Source organism: Sebastes fasciatus, chromosome 8 (genome assembly GCF_043250625.1).
Source record: "Sebastes fasciatus isolate fSebFas1 chromosome 8, fSebFas1.pri, whole genome shotgun sequence".
Taxonomy (NCBI): domain Eukaryota; kingdom Metazoa; phylum Chordata; class Actinopteri; order Perciformes; family Sebastidae; genus Sebastes; species Sebastes fasciatus.
The window spans coordinates 12,610,031-12,628,435 of NC_133802.1; the positions used below are offsets into that span (position 1 = coordinate 12,610,031).

General features: G+C 38.8%; 1 protein-coding gene across 1 annotated transcript; it reads right to left on the reverse strand.

The window, feature by feature from the left end:
* Positions 1–455: 455 nt before the first annotated feature.
* Positions 456–10,393, reverse strand: samd10a (sterile alpha motif domain containing 10a). Its single transcript, XM_074643510.1, has 5 exons — positions 9,891–10,393; positions 7,494–7,675; positions 2,095–2,263; positions 1,858–1,998; positions 456–836 (listed from the first exon to the last, which is right to left on the reverse strand). The coding sequence occupies exons 1-5, from the start codon at positions 9,901–9,903 to the stop codon at positions 814–816; spliced, it is 528 nt and encodes a 175-aa protein (XP_074499611.1). The 5' UTR covers positions 9,904–10,393; the 3' UTR covers positions 456–813.
* Between the last annotated feature and the right edge of the window lie 8,012 nt (positions 10,394–18,405).

Consider the following 18,405-nt stretch of genomic DNA (forward strand, 5'->3'; position numbering starts at 1 on the left):
GATGAAGAGGATGAAAAGATGATGAAGAAGATGTAGAGGAAGATGAAGATGAAGATGATAAAGAAGATGATGAAGAAGAAGATGAAGAAGGAGATGAAGAAGAAGATAAAGAAGAAGATGAAGAAGAAGAAGATGATGAAGAAGATAAAGAAGATGAAGAAGAAGAAGATGATGAAGATGAAGATGATGAAGAAAGAGATGAAGAAGATGATGAAGAAGAAGATGATGAAGAAGATGATAATGAAGTAGAAGAAGAAGATGAGGATGATGAAGAAGATGAAGATGAAGAAGATGATGAAGAAAGAGATGATGAAGATGATGAAGAAGAAGAAGAAGAACATGATGAACAAGAAGAAGAAGAAGAACATGATGAAGAAGAAGAACATGATGAAGAAGAAGAAGAAGAAGAAGAAGAAGAAGAAGAAGAAGAAGAAGAAGAAATTAAATAAATAAAAAAGCACAAAATTTTTTTACATTTTTATTTATTTGTTTTGCTTTCTGACATATATAAAAAAATGATACAGAGAGAAAGAGGTAGAGACAGTAAGAGAGAAATAGTTAATAATTAGTCACACAATAAATTGACAGAGCAGATTGTCTCGGTGCTTTTTCATCACAGTTCATAGTCAGTCCGCAAAGATAATGTCTGTTCGTCGTGCAGAATGAAAGGCTGCCAACTTCCACTCGACAACATAACTCTGGATATCGCTGCTTGCTGGATGGATTTGTCCAACAGATCTGATTCACATTTGAGTTTATTTGGGTAAATATCCCAGAATTCCACGGCATCCACTTCTTTCAGCAATCGATCAGCTACGATATCCTTCCAAAGGAACCTGTGCATGAAAGAAAGATTCATACTTTTAATGATAAAGCAAAAGTTTGACATTATGGGAAATATGCTTTTTCACCTTCAGGCGGAGAGAGAGATGAGATGATTGATACTACTCTATTCTTTAATGTCTGTACAGTTAATATGAAGCTGCTGCCATCAGTCAGTTGGGAGGGAAACAGCTAGCCTGACTCTGCTAAAGGTAACAACAACCATCTACTAGTGCCTCTAAAGTTCACTAATTAACGCATTACATATCACTTGTTTAATTCATACTAAAACTGAAGTGTAAAAACATTTTTGGCAAAGCAACCAGCAGAGACTCCAGGAAGTTATTGGCCCCTGCCAACAGTCCACAGTAATTTTACACTTTGGTTTTTCTACGGATTAACAAACAAAAATATTACATGTTAATTAGTTAGCTTTAGAGGTGCTGGTAGGAGGATTTAGTTACCTTTGGATAGAGCCAGGCTAGCTGTTTCCCCGTTTGCAGTCTTTATGCTAAGTAAGGAATAATGTACAGCAAGCCGGTCATTGTTGTGAAATAAACCCTGACAGGGCCATGCAGATGTGCCCTGACGTGAAGAGGAGTCTTGCATCACCCTGAAGGGGTTTATTTCACAACAATGTCCCACTAGCTGCACATTATCACGCTTATTACACAGCTACTTAGAAAATAAATCAATAATTTGACACAAAAACGGTCCGGCATCAGAACTGCGCCCATAGCAACGGTCTGTTATACATAGCAACGGTCTGTTATACATAGCAATGGTCTGTTGTAAAGAAATAACAGACCGTAGAACGCCGTGATTGACCAATCAGAATCAAGTATTCAACAAAACCGTGTAATAAACTAGGCAAACCGGCTGGCTGAAACTTCATATTTACAGGCATGAGAGTGGTATCAATCTTCACATCAAATTCTCTGCCAGAAAGTGAACAAGCATATCTCCCAAAATGTCAAATCTTTCTTTTTAAGTTGAGGTTTAAAAATGGAGTTGTAAAAAAGTAAAAACCATCACCTCTGCTGAGCAGCTGCAGGTTGCGTCCCTCCTCCTGCACCTGAAGCTGCAGCACCTGTTGCAGCAACTCCTGCCGGAGAGTTTCTTGCACTAGTCCCATCCGCTCCAGCTTCTCCCCGTTCAGACGCAACAACGCACGGCCTGGAGGGTGAAAGCAAAAATAAATGTCGCTTTTATTTTGTGATTCTTTAATCCACCTTCCATTGGTACGTCTTCTGATTATCTTAGGAGTGTGACCTGTGATGGCGTGCTGGGAGAACGCCTCCACGTAGGTCAGGTAGTTGTGTGGACAGTGTTTCTTCAGCCATTTACAAACATCCTGTTGTGACCAGAGCACGACGGGGCGAATCAGGCTGGGCTGCGTCGGGCTTGTGTGATATATCCCATAATTGTCACTGGAGCGGTACTGCAGACAGACAGAGAAGATGGACATGTATTAGCTCATTAGATTTTGGGAAATATGCTTATCTGCTGTCTCACTGAGAAGATTGATACTACTCTCGTTTGGACAGTAAATATGAAGCTACAGCCAGCAGCCGGTTAGCTTAGCTTAGCATAAAGACTGGAAACAGGGGGAAACTGCTAGCCTGGCTCTGTTAGGTAACATCCGCCCTACCCACACCTCTAAAGCTCATATTAAAATGACAAATTGTGGTTTTACAGAGGGGTACAGCTACAGATACGCATAGATAGCCCTATATATGAGGAACTGACAAGATCGTCCCTCTATAAGATCAAGAACAGGTTCAAACTCATTAAAGCACATGGTTACGATCGCGACCATATGTGTATGCAGATCAAACACTCTGCGTAGATGTGAACTTCTGGAAGATCAGCGCACATGCAGCAGCGGCTCAAGTAACAGCAACAGCACAGCCGGAGGAGCATGTAGGCCAGTGTGATCATGAGATCCAACTCTTTAATCTTAGAAGATGTACAGGATGTAAAACTATGGAGGACTAATCAAACTGGGCCTTTGATCAGTCAATCAGTTTTAAAAATTCAGCAGATTCAGCGTTTCTCCAACTCGAGATTTTCTCAGAGGCAGGAAAGTGGTGCTTCAAAAAAAAAAAAAGTCTGGCTGAAGATTTGTGCTTGAGGTCTGCTTAATGTGTCAGACTGATGACTCTATCTGATAAAGACGAACACGTTAATTTTTAATAAATACAGTATGTTCCAGCTAAGACGGATTCTTAAGATACTATACCTATATTTTAATGGTGTTTTCATTAGAATAAGTATTTATCTTCTGAAGCTAATGTTTCAGTATTGTGCATTTTACATTGTAATAAGTTGTTTTTGTGTAAATTGTGTTCATAATCTCAGTATCCATTACATGAACTGATGGAACACATAAACAATAACCTTTTCCTCTTTGGGAAATATATCTTTATGTGGCTTAAAATCTAACATAATGAGTTTCTCTCCGGAAAAAAAGCCTAACAACATACTCAACATACAGGTTAAACAAAAATGTGGAAAAGTCATGTCTAGCATATTAAACAAACAGTTCAAGGTTCAAGCGTTATTATCATCCATGATTATTGTTGAGTAATATGGTCCAACACACGCTGGAGTAATTTTAAATAAGTTACATGTAGCACAGAACAAAGCAGCTCGTAGGTCACTTCACTACCAACACAGAGAGGAGCAACAATGAATAATCGCTAGTCTTTAAGTGTAAAAGACAGGATACGTTACTCCCTGGTGTGTTTTATACAAAATATCAACACAATTAAATGGTACATATCATAAAAAACATACTTTTTCAGTGCTTGTGCACATACATTTGGGTATCTGGAGTGCCTAGTAACCCCAAAACTGTTAAATAAGACAACCCAGTCAGTTTTTAGTGGGCTGTCTGGTTCAGAAAACATGTGATTCAACAAGCCGTTCAGATTTTGCTCCACTTCCTATGTCATATGCAGGCGCTAAAACGGATCGCTTCAGACAGAGGGTGAATACAGGTATATTCAGACAGATAGTATGAGAAAAATAATGTGTTTTTGACATTAAAGCATGTAAACATGTTTTAGTAGAAACCCAAAATGTATGTAAGTATGAACCTGAAATTGAGCACAATATGTCCCCTTTAAAACAGCATTTATACTTTATAGATATCAAACAGTCATATGTAGAACTAGTTTAATATAAAGAACAGTAAATTATCAAGCAATAGTGGCCTGGTGGGATTCTTTACCAGTTTTTTTTTACTGCATAAAGTATTAAAATATGCAATAATAAAATATGAATAAGATTATAATAAGATTTTACTTATTTACACAATACATTGAGTAGCTGAATAAAGAACTGTAAAATATATGATATTGATGGTGATTTATTTATGGTTAGTAGGATGTAAGTTGCTTTATTGATTATTTAAATTCTCCAAGACGTGGTGATATGTAGAGCTATCTAATGCACTAGTTAGGTTTTTGAGTTGCTGTGAAGTTTTGTGTCAGTGTTTGTAGAGCAGGGATGTCAGAAATCCTGTGGATCATTTTCATTTAAATACATGTGGACTTCTGGAAGAGTAGCTTCTGTTGTTGTCACAGTACATGGCGCTAATGGGGATCAAAATAACAAAGAAAGAAAGAAAGAAACATTCAGTGCAGCTTCTTTGAGTTGAGTATTTTTCTGCCTCCTGGCTGACTTCCGATCCACCGTGGTCCTTCATTTTTTTGTAAGTTTTGGCTTTTCTGCAAAATCCTGCGTTGTTGCTATTTGTGGGTCAGTACGTGAATATTTTGACTTCTGAATCGGGGAATGTATGGATGCATGTATTCTGAACTATCACACAAAGGACCGGTACTTCTCATACTGTGTAGAGTCATTTCAATGCTATTGTGACATTTCTAACACATTTCATACATTATGAAGCAAACATTCTCCTCAAATCATCCAAAAAATAAATTGTTTTGAGTGTGTCAGCGTTCAGAATTTGTTCCCAAAAATGCATTTTGCCATTTCTACTAGGCCTGCAAGTAATGACTTTCAGTATTAACTAATCTCCTGATTATTTTGCTGATTAAGTGATGAATTGTTTGACTAATCAAATGTCAGACAATTGTGAAAATAGCTGCCAAGATTTCCAAAAACCCAAAGGAATAAGCAAATAGATTCATTTGTCTAACCAATATTATTTTTATATATATTTTTTTTTTATCAAATAAGAGAAATAAAAGTAGCAAATCCTCATTATTTAGAAGCTGGGATTAAAGAATGTTTCACATTCTTGCTTGAAAAACGATCATTATTTTCTTTCAACGATGACTGAATGTATTGTGTTGTTGAGAGAGACTATAATGAGTGTTTACTGTCTTCTCTGCTCTCAAACCAACATGTACAGTATACTAGTGGGGAGTCTGTGGTTGCAGAGTGGAAGAGATTACAACATGTGGGAAAAAGAGTATATAAAACATGAAGGATGAAAAGCTGAACTGTGGGAGAAGCGAAAGTACTGTTCACATGTTCCAGTGCACACAACACTGATTAAGTTTATGTCCCTCAAAACTAAAATAAACCGACCACTACATTATGTGCATCCAAAAGGATTGAAGCAAACAAACGACGCATTGTGTTCAACTCTGTTATCAGCCCAGCCCAGTTCTGTGTTTGCAGCTTTGGCTTCAGCTCATTACTGCCTTTTAAAGAGTCTTTCATGGGGTGAAGACAAAGACGTGGGCTTTCTGACTGGTAACCAAGGGCTTTAAACAAGGACAGTTTACAGCAAAAATGGATTGTCTCTTTTGACGGCGAGCAGACAATGCTGTTATCAGATAACAAATTGAATATCAACTAAAAAATAAAATTCAAACTGGAACAAAAAAGGCTACTGGACGTGGATCTGACGACGCTTCACACAAAGAGATCTATAAAAAAAGGCTTTGCAACAACAATCACAGACGATACAATCAAGCATTTGGTATTAAACTAAAATCAGTTTCTTTCGGCTCGCAGTCAACAGTGTTGCTGCAGCAGCACAGCGCGAGTGTTGGAGGGCCGGTGCTATTTAAAGCCATACTAAAAGGCTGTTAGAGCCCACCAACCCGCTGGGGAGAGAGCAGCTTCCATTCTCTGCTAACAAAGTGCCCATTTGCAACAATGTGTGGTGACCGGCCGCATCTGCCAGACTATGAATATTTTCTTTCAGACTTTTCTGAGCAGAAATCTGAGAGAAGACTTACTGAACACCACTGAGATCACTGATCATTTCCATGCATACTCATATTTATAAGACCACAAGGAAAATATTTGGTTTGATGAGTTCTTAAGTAAACATTAGATTTGTATTGTGTCTGCATGACTTAATGTAGGGATGCAGAGGGACTGACAATGAAAAGGAAAGTTGGAAAAAACATAACACTACTTCTTTCTTGCTATTGTCATGGGTCTATAATGATCAACCACTACAGTTAATATGAATCACAATACATCAAGAATTATTTTGGATCAATCCAAGTAAAGACACTTGGTGATTTAAAGTCTAAATTTGAATTCTTTAAGATTTTGAGAGAGAGGATGCTGATACTGCAACTATAGTGCATATCTTTCCATTTATCAAAAAAGGATGGATCCCCTGTATACTACAAACAAGATTTTTTTTTTTCCATTTTCCACAAGCCCACAGAGTGTTTATGTACCATTAGTGATTTAAGATGTCTGTTGTGCTGTTAACTTTGTATTCTACTCGGACAGTGAAAGCCTAGCTTGCTGATGTAAGCACTGATTCCAACTAGATGTTACTTTTCGTTCATATTATTACAACACCTAATGAGTCAGTGCTGTGAAGAAAAGGGGGGCTATAGCCGGTGTTAGTTGTAGGGCTGCAAAATTAATCAAATATTAATTGCGATCACGATTTTGGTTCCCCACAATTAAATGATCATGATCAATTGTAATATTGATGTTTAAAATGCATGCTCTGCTCTTGGAAAACTCGGCTGCATATCAAATCAAGCGCTTCCTAAACTAACAGCCAGCCACCAGGGAGCAATCCAGAGGTTTTGGCCTCACTTTTGGGGAGCTGTCATGCCACAAAACAAAAATGCACTGAATTCAGGTGAAGAAAAAAACTTATTTTAAGTCTTATTTTGATGCAAAGATTTGTACCTTGGCGGGAATGTAGTACAATATGGAAGTGAAGGCAGTGCTCTGTTTATTCAAATCTGAAAGTGCAATAAAAATGTTGTCCCTAAAATCAATGAATAATGGTGATAAATAATTGTGATCTCAATATGAATCAAAATAATCGTGATTATCATTTTGGCCATAATCTTGCAGCCCTAGTTAGTTGTGGTGATGGTTAATAACCAGACTGTTAAAACTCATAGCAGCTGGTAGTCCTGTAACCTCACCAATCTGTACCGTAGCCTGTGATTTGAATCAACACACAGAATAACGTAGGGAGTGCTCAAATCACAGAGGGTACCTCGCAACGGCTAATGATGTCAAGGACAAAAACTCTAATTTGCCATTACCTTTTGTTGAGAACCATCAAGCTTAATTTAGCAGAAAAATAAAGACATGTCCTTGACTGTGGTGAATGAAGAAAAACCGAGGGGTATATCACATAACATCCGTTCATGAACCAGGTGTGCTATTCAACATGTGGAGGTCATGCATGTGTTCAGTACCTGCAGGGCCTCTGTGCCGGGCTGCTGCAGCAGCTTCACCGTCCTGCCTCCTGCGGTTTTCTGCCCGCGCCCGTCATGCCAGGTTAGATTCCCACCTGTCCGTCGACTCAGCTGGTGCTTGAAGTCCTCGGGCAGCGCCCTGTACTCCACAGCTGGCCTGCAGAAACTGAAACTGGATGCCGCTGGAGAGATGAAAGCAGGAAGGGGGTATAATGATTAGACAGCCGGATCTGCTTGTAACCGCTGACAATTTAAAAACAGCATGAGACATGCTCTGCAAAAAACACTCCCTCACATCTGCGGGACCTGACAAACAAAAGCCAGAGTCAAACCCACCTGTACACCCTGTCATTCAGAATGATGTCATTATGAAGTACCTGCTCGTACCTGCTCCATTGATACTGAGCAGGCATGAGGTAACGTTCAAAGACACCTGAGTCTGGACAAGCTCCTGGGTAATTCACTGAAATCAGCATTGAGCTTGTTGGTGAACGTCTGAGCTGTGAGACGAGCCACTTTCTCATCATTACGAGGAGGCCTGCAGGCAGACATCCAAACCCACTCAACAGCAGGTGGCTTCCCAACATCCAGTAATTAAAGAAAGTGTGGAACTACAGTAAACACGCTGTTGCTGGCACAGATCCTGGCAGAAAGCCACGGGTCATTACTGATTCATGTGCCAGATTTGAAGAATTTTCTTACCGTGTTTGAAGCTGTGTGCGCAGCTGTGTGTGTGTGTGTGTGTGTGTTAACGTGCATTTTCGATATCTTAAATTGAGAGGAGAATTTGGAAAGAGGACATAACGAGAGAGACTGTCGGGGAGAGACGAGGGTTTGAGAAGATGAAAGAGTGCCTTCTGGTTTTCTGGCTTCGTGCCTCTCCTTTCTGTCACTCAACATCTCCCGCTGAGAGCGGAGCAAAGCCGAGTCCTGCAATCATCAAGGCAAACCAGCAGCATCCGATTATTATGAATAAAACTCTGTATGCCATTTTTGTTTCTTTGAGGTGTAACTCCAAGGCTGCGTACGCATGAACCCTCCTTCACAGTGTTATTTCTCCCCCAGGCTGCTGCTGTAACCACAAACGTGCCCCTTTCCTGGATTAAACACATTTAATTAAGACCACTTGTCAGTCTGAGTTTCTTCCTTCCTTTAGTTTTTTGCCTTTCTATGGAAGGGAAAAAGTCCTCATTAAGTAGCATGCATATTAATTGCCAGCACCGGATAGAAACACTCTTTCATGAACAGAAAATCTGACTAAACATGCTGTGAAGTCTTTAGACTGCATGCAATATTTCCCACTTGGTATTTCTGGTTGAATCTGCTCTGCAGATTAGACAGAAAGCAACACATAAAACTACACCAATTTTCACAAAAATTATCATTTTAAAACAGTAGCTGCCCAATGAAGGGTAACTTTAAATGCAAACACTGACCACAACAACATCAGCTTGGTGATACAGGGCCTTTGTGGTGCTGTCCATTTCAGCACCAAGTCACTGACCATCAGCAGACCACCCTGCATCTGGTAAATCCACCATCATGTTCCTATAATGTGAGTTTATGAGTTTAAAGTTATCTTACCAAGCTGTGTAGTATTGCTCTCAGTGTTAGGTATAGATTTAATGTAATGTTTGGACCTCATGCTGTGCGTACTTTCTCCTATCACAGACTGTATATATACAGTGTGCTAATATCACACTTATACTTTGATTAAGTCCAGTTCCTTTCTGTCCTAATACTTTAAACACAATGCACTTATCTTATCTGGGCACTCACTTTATCAGTGAGTGTAACCAACATTTATTTATCTATAACAAACCATGACACAGAGTCAATCCTGATTGACGTCAATGAAGCTGTAATTTCAGCATTTAATCACAAGAGTTTGACCTGATTCATTGGCATTGTCAATATTATTACTATTACTATTACTATTACTATATATATATATAAAATATAATAGTTTATTTATTGAGTACACTGAGGGCGATTTATATATATATTTATTATATATTTTAATAATTTATTTATTTATTGTGTTGAGTTGAATGTGCTACTTATTTTGTACTGTAATTACCTTGTGCCTTTTCTACCTTTTTTCTTTTCTTAAAGCTGACTCGGTGTAAACTGCTCAGAATTCCAATGTACTTATACATAGGAGCAAATGGCAAATACAACTCTTGAATCTTGAATCTTGAATATAGCAGGCGTTTTGTCAACAGACTCGACCACTAACACACCTGGCAAACCGGTCTCACGAGTATTGAGTTTAGACTAACAAACAAAGTCATGCTCCATACGTGCTTTCAGTAGAAGTTTCCATTGAATGGAGGTTCTTTTAAAGACATTTTTTGACGAATTTAATGGAAAAGTAACCCTTAGAAAGCCGCCTACCGTCTACAGCCATGGTGTTTCCGTTGTGCCGTAGTGGATCTAGTGAGAGTCTCCCATCGTCTCCGGTGCGCCTCTCCGGTGCGTTGTGTTCACTGACTAAAGTTTCAGTGAGGTCTGACAGGAGGAATTGCGCTCCACATCAAGTCCTACTGGTCTGACTAGGAGAATAAAACCAGGTCACGTCGTCCCAAGGTGTCATTCACTACTGCTGCTGGTGTCAGACTGTGTAGTGAAGTTGTTGAACACACGACAGGAATGAATGTCCTCCTCCTCCCAGCTGGCTGACTGACTGGTTCCTCTGGCTCGGTTGTGCGCGCTGTGGTTTTTTATATGTGTGTCGTGAGAATCAGACGCGCGTCTTTTTCTCAAGAGCCTGCTCATGCAGCTCTCATGCAGCTCAAAGTGCAGCCCCGGGGCCCTGTAATTATCGCAGCCAAGTGGAGACTCTGAAAAACAGCCGGATGAAAAGGACTTCTCATCACTGCAGCATCCAGCGTGAGGAATTCCCCCTTCGTCCTTTTCCCTTAAAGAAAGGCAGCTCTGTGCTCTCTGAGATGGACCTCTCTCTATGTGGGGTTTTGTTAAGTCCACAAGAGAGAGAGAGCACCAATCATGCTTTATTGATCACATTCATATTCAAAAAGCATCACATTATGTCCTTACCCTTTTAACCTTTTTTTTGCCACTGATTGAAAAAAGCCACACTGTCCCAGTTAAATAACAGTAAAGAACTGGCAGCAGGGTTGCCTTTATGTTACTGTAAAATTAACATTATTATACTGTTGCTGAAATTTACAGCTTTGTACTGTCAATGAAAAATACAGTTTGAACTGTTTTTTTTTATTTATTTCACAGTATTTTACAGTTAATTTACTGTTTAAAGATACATTATATAGCTGTTTTTCACTTTTCTTTTACATTATCTTACTGATTTGTTTTAATGCACTATTTAGGTTGTATTTTTTTACATACGTTTTAATAAACATTATGTTTTGCCTAGATGAATAGACTTAGCAGGTTACAGACATAGGAATAGTCACACTAAATACAATTAAAGGCACTTGTTAGGAAAAAGGCTATAATAGACTTGTTGACACTTTTCCCATAATGTCTGTCTATAACTGGCTACAAGCACGGAATGCAAACCAGAACAACATGTGAGTGAAGATCAGAGCTAATTCACTGATTTTCCAATCATGTACAATGTACAAGCCTCACATGTGCAGATCAGGTCCCAGAATAAAAAAAATTACTGCATGAAACTGTTACTGATGATACTTCAGACAGTTGATCAGCAGTAAAGTGCTGTTTTTTAAGAATGCATTATAGTTCAGTTAAGAAACGGCCTTTGAGCGTAATTTAACAGGTTTTCTTTTGTATTAACAGTAAAGCACTGTTTTTAGCAATAACAGGTTAATACTGTTGAAATCCTGCTGTATTATTATTTATATATTTTGTATTATTTCCCACCACAATAAAACCAAAAAGAGAATAACAAGGTCCAAAAGAAAACCAATGGATAAAAAAAACTGAAGGGGAAAGACTGCGCAAAAGCATGATTGAAAGAAACAGTAAAAACTATGAAGTTTCATTATTCCATAAAAAGCTGAAAAGGGGAGGAAAAAGGAGGCATTTCAGGAAAAAAAGGTGTGGGAATATTGGTTCCCATGGACCGCTCCAGGGATGATGTATTTTTGTAGACCAACCAGGAAGTTTGCATCGCCCTGGGTTCCCTCAACAAAAAAGCCAATGGGATTTTTCCATTGGCTTTTGGATTATTGAAAAAAATAAGCTCTGTGGCAAACAAATGTTTATGATATTTCCACATTCTGTTCAGCAAGATAATCTTCACAAATGAACACCACTTTTATGATTTTTGAAGTGTGATTGCAATTGCCAGAAATAAAAAGCTAACGTTAGACTATAAACTAACTATAACACGGTCACGAGCGTGAGTATACACAGCGAGGCTGTAAAGGCGGATGAGTTGGGGGGATGACGTTTAGTAGTCTCATTTAGCCACTTGTTAGCAAACGCCTTTTTTAAGACGCATAAAGGCTTCAAAATTCACAAGTGGGATATTTATTGATGTATTTTGTATCTTAGAACAAAATGTTAAAATCTCTTATGAAGCTTGTGTTAACCACAGACCTTATTTCAGGCATCTAACTAAAAACACATTCAAAACACCCATTGACTTCCAGATGAGGGAACTGTAAGTGCTAAAATGCCAACTCATTTCCGGGTTTTAGGACTCATTCCTGTAGCACTCTATTAGGACCCACCAATAAATAATTCCCACTTTTGCCATTTAGCATAATAATCATGACCTCTTTGAATGACAAATGCTGCTATTCGCCCAGCCTGAGCACTCATCAACAGTGGAGGCAAGAGGAGTTTTCCATATCCCCATCATCAATACTGTCTCTGAATCAACTCAGTATCAACAGGAGGGACATGGGTAAGTGGGGAGGGATCTCCCAGTACAAATAAGGCATACATAAATACATAACAAGACCTAAAAGGAGGGCAAGCTGAGTTTTGTTTATCCGCTGCTACAAATCTTACTCGAGCTTCGGGGGGAGTCGCTGAGAGATTGCCCCTGAAGTGTCTGGACTAAAATAAATTTCAGGGTTCTCATCTCTTTATAAATATCTCATACTTTTACATCAGCCTGTTGTGGTTTCGGTTGAAATCTACAAAACAGCAAAACAAAAATGCACCGACACTGCAGCCGCATGTGTAATCAAACTGGAACCAGCTGAGGAAAAACTCTTTTCTGTACAGACTAAAACATGACTGTCCTCCTGAGACATATTTTGGCAAGGGACTGTAGCGGTGCAGGCGTGATGATGAAAGTTGATAGAGAGATCAAGGTGAAACCCACAATATCACACAGGGCCGTGTGCATGGCACTTGATCAGGGTCAACAGTGGATGTGTGCAGGTGTTGTGCAGTGATGGAGAGACGCAGATGTTTATCAGAGGGTATCTGCAGACTTTCTGAGGACATGTTTAATAACCTTGTAGAATTGAATTGAATGTTTTCAGCTTTTACTACGGCATCTTTGCAGAACAACAGAAACAATATTTTATATTGTGCAGATTTTGGGGCCGTACACATGCCTCGTCAGGCAACGGCTGCGCTCCGAGATGAACACAGTTGGGCTGCTACCTCTTAGTCAATTAGTCGTCTAATCTGTCATTTTGGTTTCTTAGTCGACTAAAATTTCTTATGTCGATTATTTTTTTTTTTTATGCTTTTTCATGCTGAATGACTTATTTCTATGAGCACATCTCTGGTAAACATAAGATTTAAAGTGGTGCTTTTGTGTGATTCTTTGTGGAAAAAACGCAGTTTTACAAATCTGTCAATTAAATCAACTAATTGATTAGTCGACAAAATCGTATGAGTGTTAGTCGACTCAGAAATTCTTTGGTCGAGGACAGACCTAGAGCACAGCTCAACTTTTGGAACGCTACAGCGCATGTCGTGTGATGAGGAACAATCAACCACATCCGGCAGATATATTTTTCTTTCTTCTGTAAATATCAGTCTATGGTTAATATATGGAAGAAGAAGTTAATCATTTTAGTGCAGGGCTACCCAGAGCTTTACATCTGTCCCAGGTACTATTTTACTTGCTTCACCCTTTCCGTCCGAGGACGTCACAACATCCGGTTGAGAGGTCAGCCAAACTGACAGAGAAATCGAGCAGTAAAGCTACTGTGAGGGGTTTACAGTGCTGGAAATCCATTCATCTTTGTTTAGTTTAGTCAGTGAGGCTTTTACTGCTAAATTACCGCAACTTTATTATCGTCATTGCAGTGCGCCCTGGATAAAAAGATTCATGGCTGGTGTTTTCCATGCGTTTTTAGATGTGTGAGATATCAAATAAAACTGTCACAGGTAAAAGTCCAGCATTCAAAATCGTTCTTAAGTAAAAGTACGTACGTAATATCAGAAAATATTTGGTGTGTGTGTTCTGGAGTAAAGGGAGGAAAACCCAAAAAGTGCTCTGCTGTGTTGTAACGTTATAAAAGTGATCATGTATTTTGTATGTGAAATCTTAAAGCCCCTGCAGCGCTCAGCAATGATCCACCCACACAGGTGTTTTCACTTGTTGCCTGATTAGACCTCTTCTCAGGACTGTGTGGGCATTTATAAACACCAGCTGATTTACATCTCTCTCTCTATGCCCCTCTGTTGATTGTGTTGTACCCATTAGGGCAGGACAACGTACCAAATTATCATTTTTATCAGTGCATAGACCTCATGTAATTCTCAACCAAGCTCCACCAAACTTACACCAGCAGAGGTCTAATCAGCCAGAGTCAAAGAACCAAGTACCAGCCAGGTAACTACTCTGTCCAAAGGGAATAACATCACCTACCAGTACCTTTAAGACTCATTATTTACATGCTGTATCTCATTTGTTTAATCCATACAAAATAGAAGTGTAATGATGAGCTATACTTTGTGAGCATTACAGGTGCTGGTAAGAAACTTTGAAGATTAATGAGCTTTGCAAGTACAACTTTTTTTTATCTTTTCATATTTCTGTCGAACATTTGTCTATTCTTTATTTTTGTTTCTTGACTTTTGCAGTACTTGCTGTTATTTTTCATTTTATTTTACTATATTGATTGCACCAAAACACCACTGAACATTCCTTGTATGTGAAAACCTACTTGGCAATAAACCGGATTTGGATTCTGAGTGGTTTCCCCGTTTCCGGTCTTGATGCTAAGCTAAGCTAACTGTCTACAGATTCATATTTAATGCACAGACGACTATAGATGAGAGTGGTATCGATCTTCTCATCTAACTTTCAGGAAGGAGGCGAACAAGTGTATTTTCCTTTATGTCAAACTATTCCTTAAAGGCATTTTAAAATACCATAGAGAACACAGTACTCACATGGGCCTCAAATATATGAAATATATCTCCAGACAATAAGTCGCTCTTCTAATTCTTTGGAACTTCAGGGACATCAGGATATATTGGCACTGCACTACAATATATACCTGTATATATACAATATTCACCCTGAATGTCTTTTAATTTTTTAGCACCAAATAAATGTAATAAATTACAAGAGGTATTGAAATTAGACAGGTATGTGTCGGGAGATCATGTTAAAAGTGTCAGTAGGCAGAATATATTTGGTAGTATTGGGCAAAAAATCCATAATAACCTTCCTAGCGTTCCTATTGGTTGTTCATTCAACGGAGGCAGCTGTCAATAAAACGGTCAAACTAGGCAGCGCTGATCAAATATGAATTAATATTCTGTTACTGTAATGTAATTTCCCACGTAAAATGTTCTCAGAAACATCTTGTAGTGTTTAGCTGTAAAATGAGACAATTTGCTCCGGCTGGTGGGCGGTGTTTGGTATTTCCTCAACTGATCTCAACATGGCTGCCGGGTCACAAACTTTCTAATTTATAGCTAAACAGTACACTACCAGATGTTTCTGAAAACATTTCACGTGGGAAATTACATTACAGTAACAGAATATTAATTCATATTTGCTCAGCGCTGCCTAGTTTGTCCATTTGATCAGAGTTTGCGAGTGATTGACAGCTGCTCAGAGACGGCAAGGCTCCAGCTCGGCTATGATTGGTTGTTTTCCTCCGGTCTGTGACATCTTGCAGATGCCATTAGGAGCACCGGAGGACACAGAGGCACATGATTTTTTTTTCAGATTACCTCTCTCATGCACTACTGTCTGGATATAGTGACCGTTTTATAAAAATATATATTTTTTTAAATCATAGTTACTCCAATCTCCCTATTCCAGCTTTAAGTGTATGCTAGACGATTTGGTTGTTGTACAGTGTTCCTGCTTTGGTAAATTCGCAGACATGGTTGCTATCTATTGTTTTTATTTGACATTTCTGCATCACTTTTATTGCTGTTGTTGTATATCCATCATTCTTGACAGACATGTTATTTCATTCTTATTTCACTTTTTTCATCATCCTACTGTTTTTATTGCTGTATATCATTCTTGCCAGACATGTCTGCTAGTTATTCGTTTTATTGGACTTTTTCATCCCTTTATTGTTATTACAATGTGGTTGTCCTTTTAGCCCGTATAAATGTGAATTCAGGGCATTGCTGTTAAAGAGCTTAATGCTCAGTCAATTGTCCCTGAGTAAACAATGGTTGATGATATACAATGGCTGATGATAAAGACAGCAACAGCAACAAAATAAGCATCGTCAAGCCAGTGCAGAAGCCATGCAGAGCAACAGGATACAGTTCATGGGGTCCACTGTTCCCAGTTACACCACTGCTCACAACATCAACAGATTCACAGTTAGTAATGGTGTGTCATTCTGGGTGCCGCCTTGAATGTCCTGATTTAACATTCTCTCTTTGGGTTTATAAGAACGAAATTATGCCAAGAGATGATGCAAGGCAGAGCTCCCTGCTGTTTTTGATATTGCATTATGTGATTGATGTTTCTTTGAAATGACTCCACACTAGATAACATCTGCCAGATATTCTCCTGCACCCCAACTCCACAATGCCTGAATTATGTGCAGCGATCTCCCCATTCACCACGGTGATTACTGCCTCATTGGCTCTTTTTCAAAACATTGGTGACAGAAATACATTGTAGTTTATCCCAGCGACACCACAAACCCAGCTGACGGGTTTAATTGGCAGGGTGTGGGTATGAGTTAGTTTCTGCAGATGTTACTACGGAAACAGACCGGAGCATTGGGGCTCCTCTTAAACTTTAAGCATGTACACATTTGGCCTGGTTAGAGCGCTCAAAGATGAAAGGGACCGCTTGAATTAATAGTTTCCACAAGAGAGAACATCAAAGAGCCTAAAATATTAATAGTATACATTTGAGGTTTACTCTGAGCAGCTGAGTTTTGTTTTAAGGTTTAACAAAGGAATCGTACTTTAGCAATTGTTTTTATGGTCATTCCAGAGCGATTCAGAAAATCCTTCCAAGTGTATTATTTTTAGTCCAAACATTAAACATATTTAACTGTACTTCGGCCACAAGGCAGAGTTATTAGTTTTGTATTCAGCAATAACTTTACCTGTTTTTGTACACTAGAACAAAGTCAGAGCATTTGGAAGAGAGATGGTAGAAACTGAGGGGACAGTTTCTCCTCTTAACATCTAAACCAGTAATCAACACAAGGGGGCAGTCTCATTCTGTGTACAGAGAGACATTGTACTGTATAATGTTACTGAGCAACATTTGACCACTTTTCAATATTATATTTACAAAGCCAAAATTACTTCACATTACATACTGCATTCCTTAAAAGCAACATAAGAGGAGAAAGAGAAATGAGAAGTACAGGGCGGTCCATCATCATTAATCCTTTAAGGCATTAGCATGTTCGTTCTGCCTCCATCAGTTCTCAAACTCACAACCTCAGACACCAAGGGCAAATCACTATCTTGGTGAGCTTAAAGCCTGAATAGAAGGAAACCACTTCACACTATGACTTAGGCAATCGTCAGGGTCGCATGTAAAGGCAGATTTCAAACTAGTGTCAAAAATTCAGATTTAAAGACAAAATTCTGAGAATTTGCGTTCTTCGTCTAGACACCATAAAGATGTCTGTAATTTATTTTGACAAAGATTGATTGCGCCATTCGTGACAAACTGATATTTAAAAATGCTTGATTTTCATTGACTGCAATGGTTTATGTGAGGATAGAATTCAAAATACTGTCAAAAAGGCAGTTTTATAAAATAAAAATGATATATTTTATTTTTAAAAATTCTGAAATTGACCACATTACATTTACAATGACCTGAAAATATTGTCATTTGTTTGTCATGAACATTGGAGTTATATTAAGCAAGAATTTGCAGTAACTGTCTACAGTAGTGTTTACACTAAAATATTTGGATGCACTGCGGGCTCAATTTTTGATAATTCCAAAAATCTGGCTGGATTGTTTGTGGAGTCTGAAGATGCAGCGTAGCAAGTTTGGTGTCGACTGAGTTTAATAAGTGATGGACTTCATAATTCCTGCAGGTTGAAGCATATGAACATTTCTGCTCACTTGGGCCAACATTTTGGTGGAAATTGCAAAAGTTGTAGCACGTACAGCTGATTTGTTATGAATTGTCAAAGTTTTGAACTTCAGACGGTTAGCGCCACCATCTGGACTATTTGCACACAAAGTCAGTTGAGGAAGTTTAGCATAGGACTGGACCTATGTGCAAAGTTTGGTTTATTTTCATGCATGCCCGGGTACAGTAGCTGCCCGGCCCCTAATAACGATGTATTATAGATTAAGCTACCCAGCAGTATATAAAGTATTTTAAATTAGCCCCACCTTTACCAGCTGCAGCAACAACATGATGAGCACATTAATACATCACTAATTATAATCCAGTGATGTTAGAGATATTATTCTGGCTTGGGCCATTCTGCATAACGTAACGTTATCGATTCCAGCCCAAACAGGAAAACTTAACACAGTGATTTGTCCATTCTGGGCTACTGTAGAAACATGGCAGTCA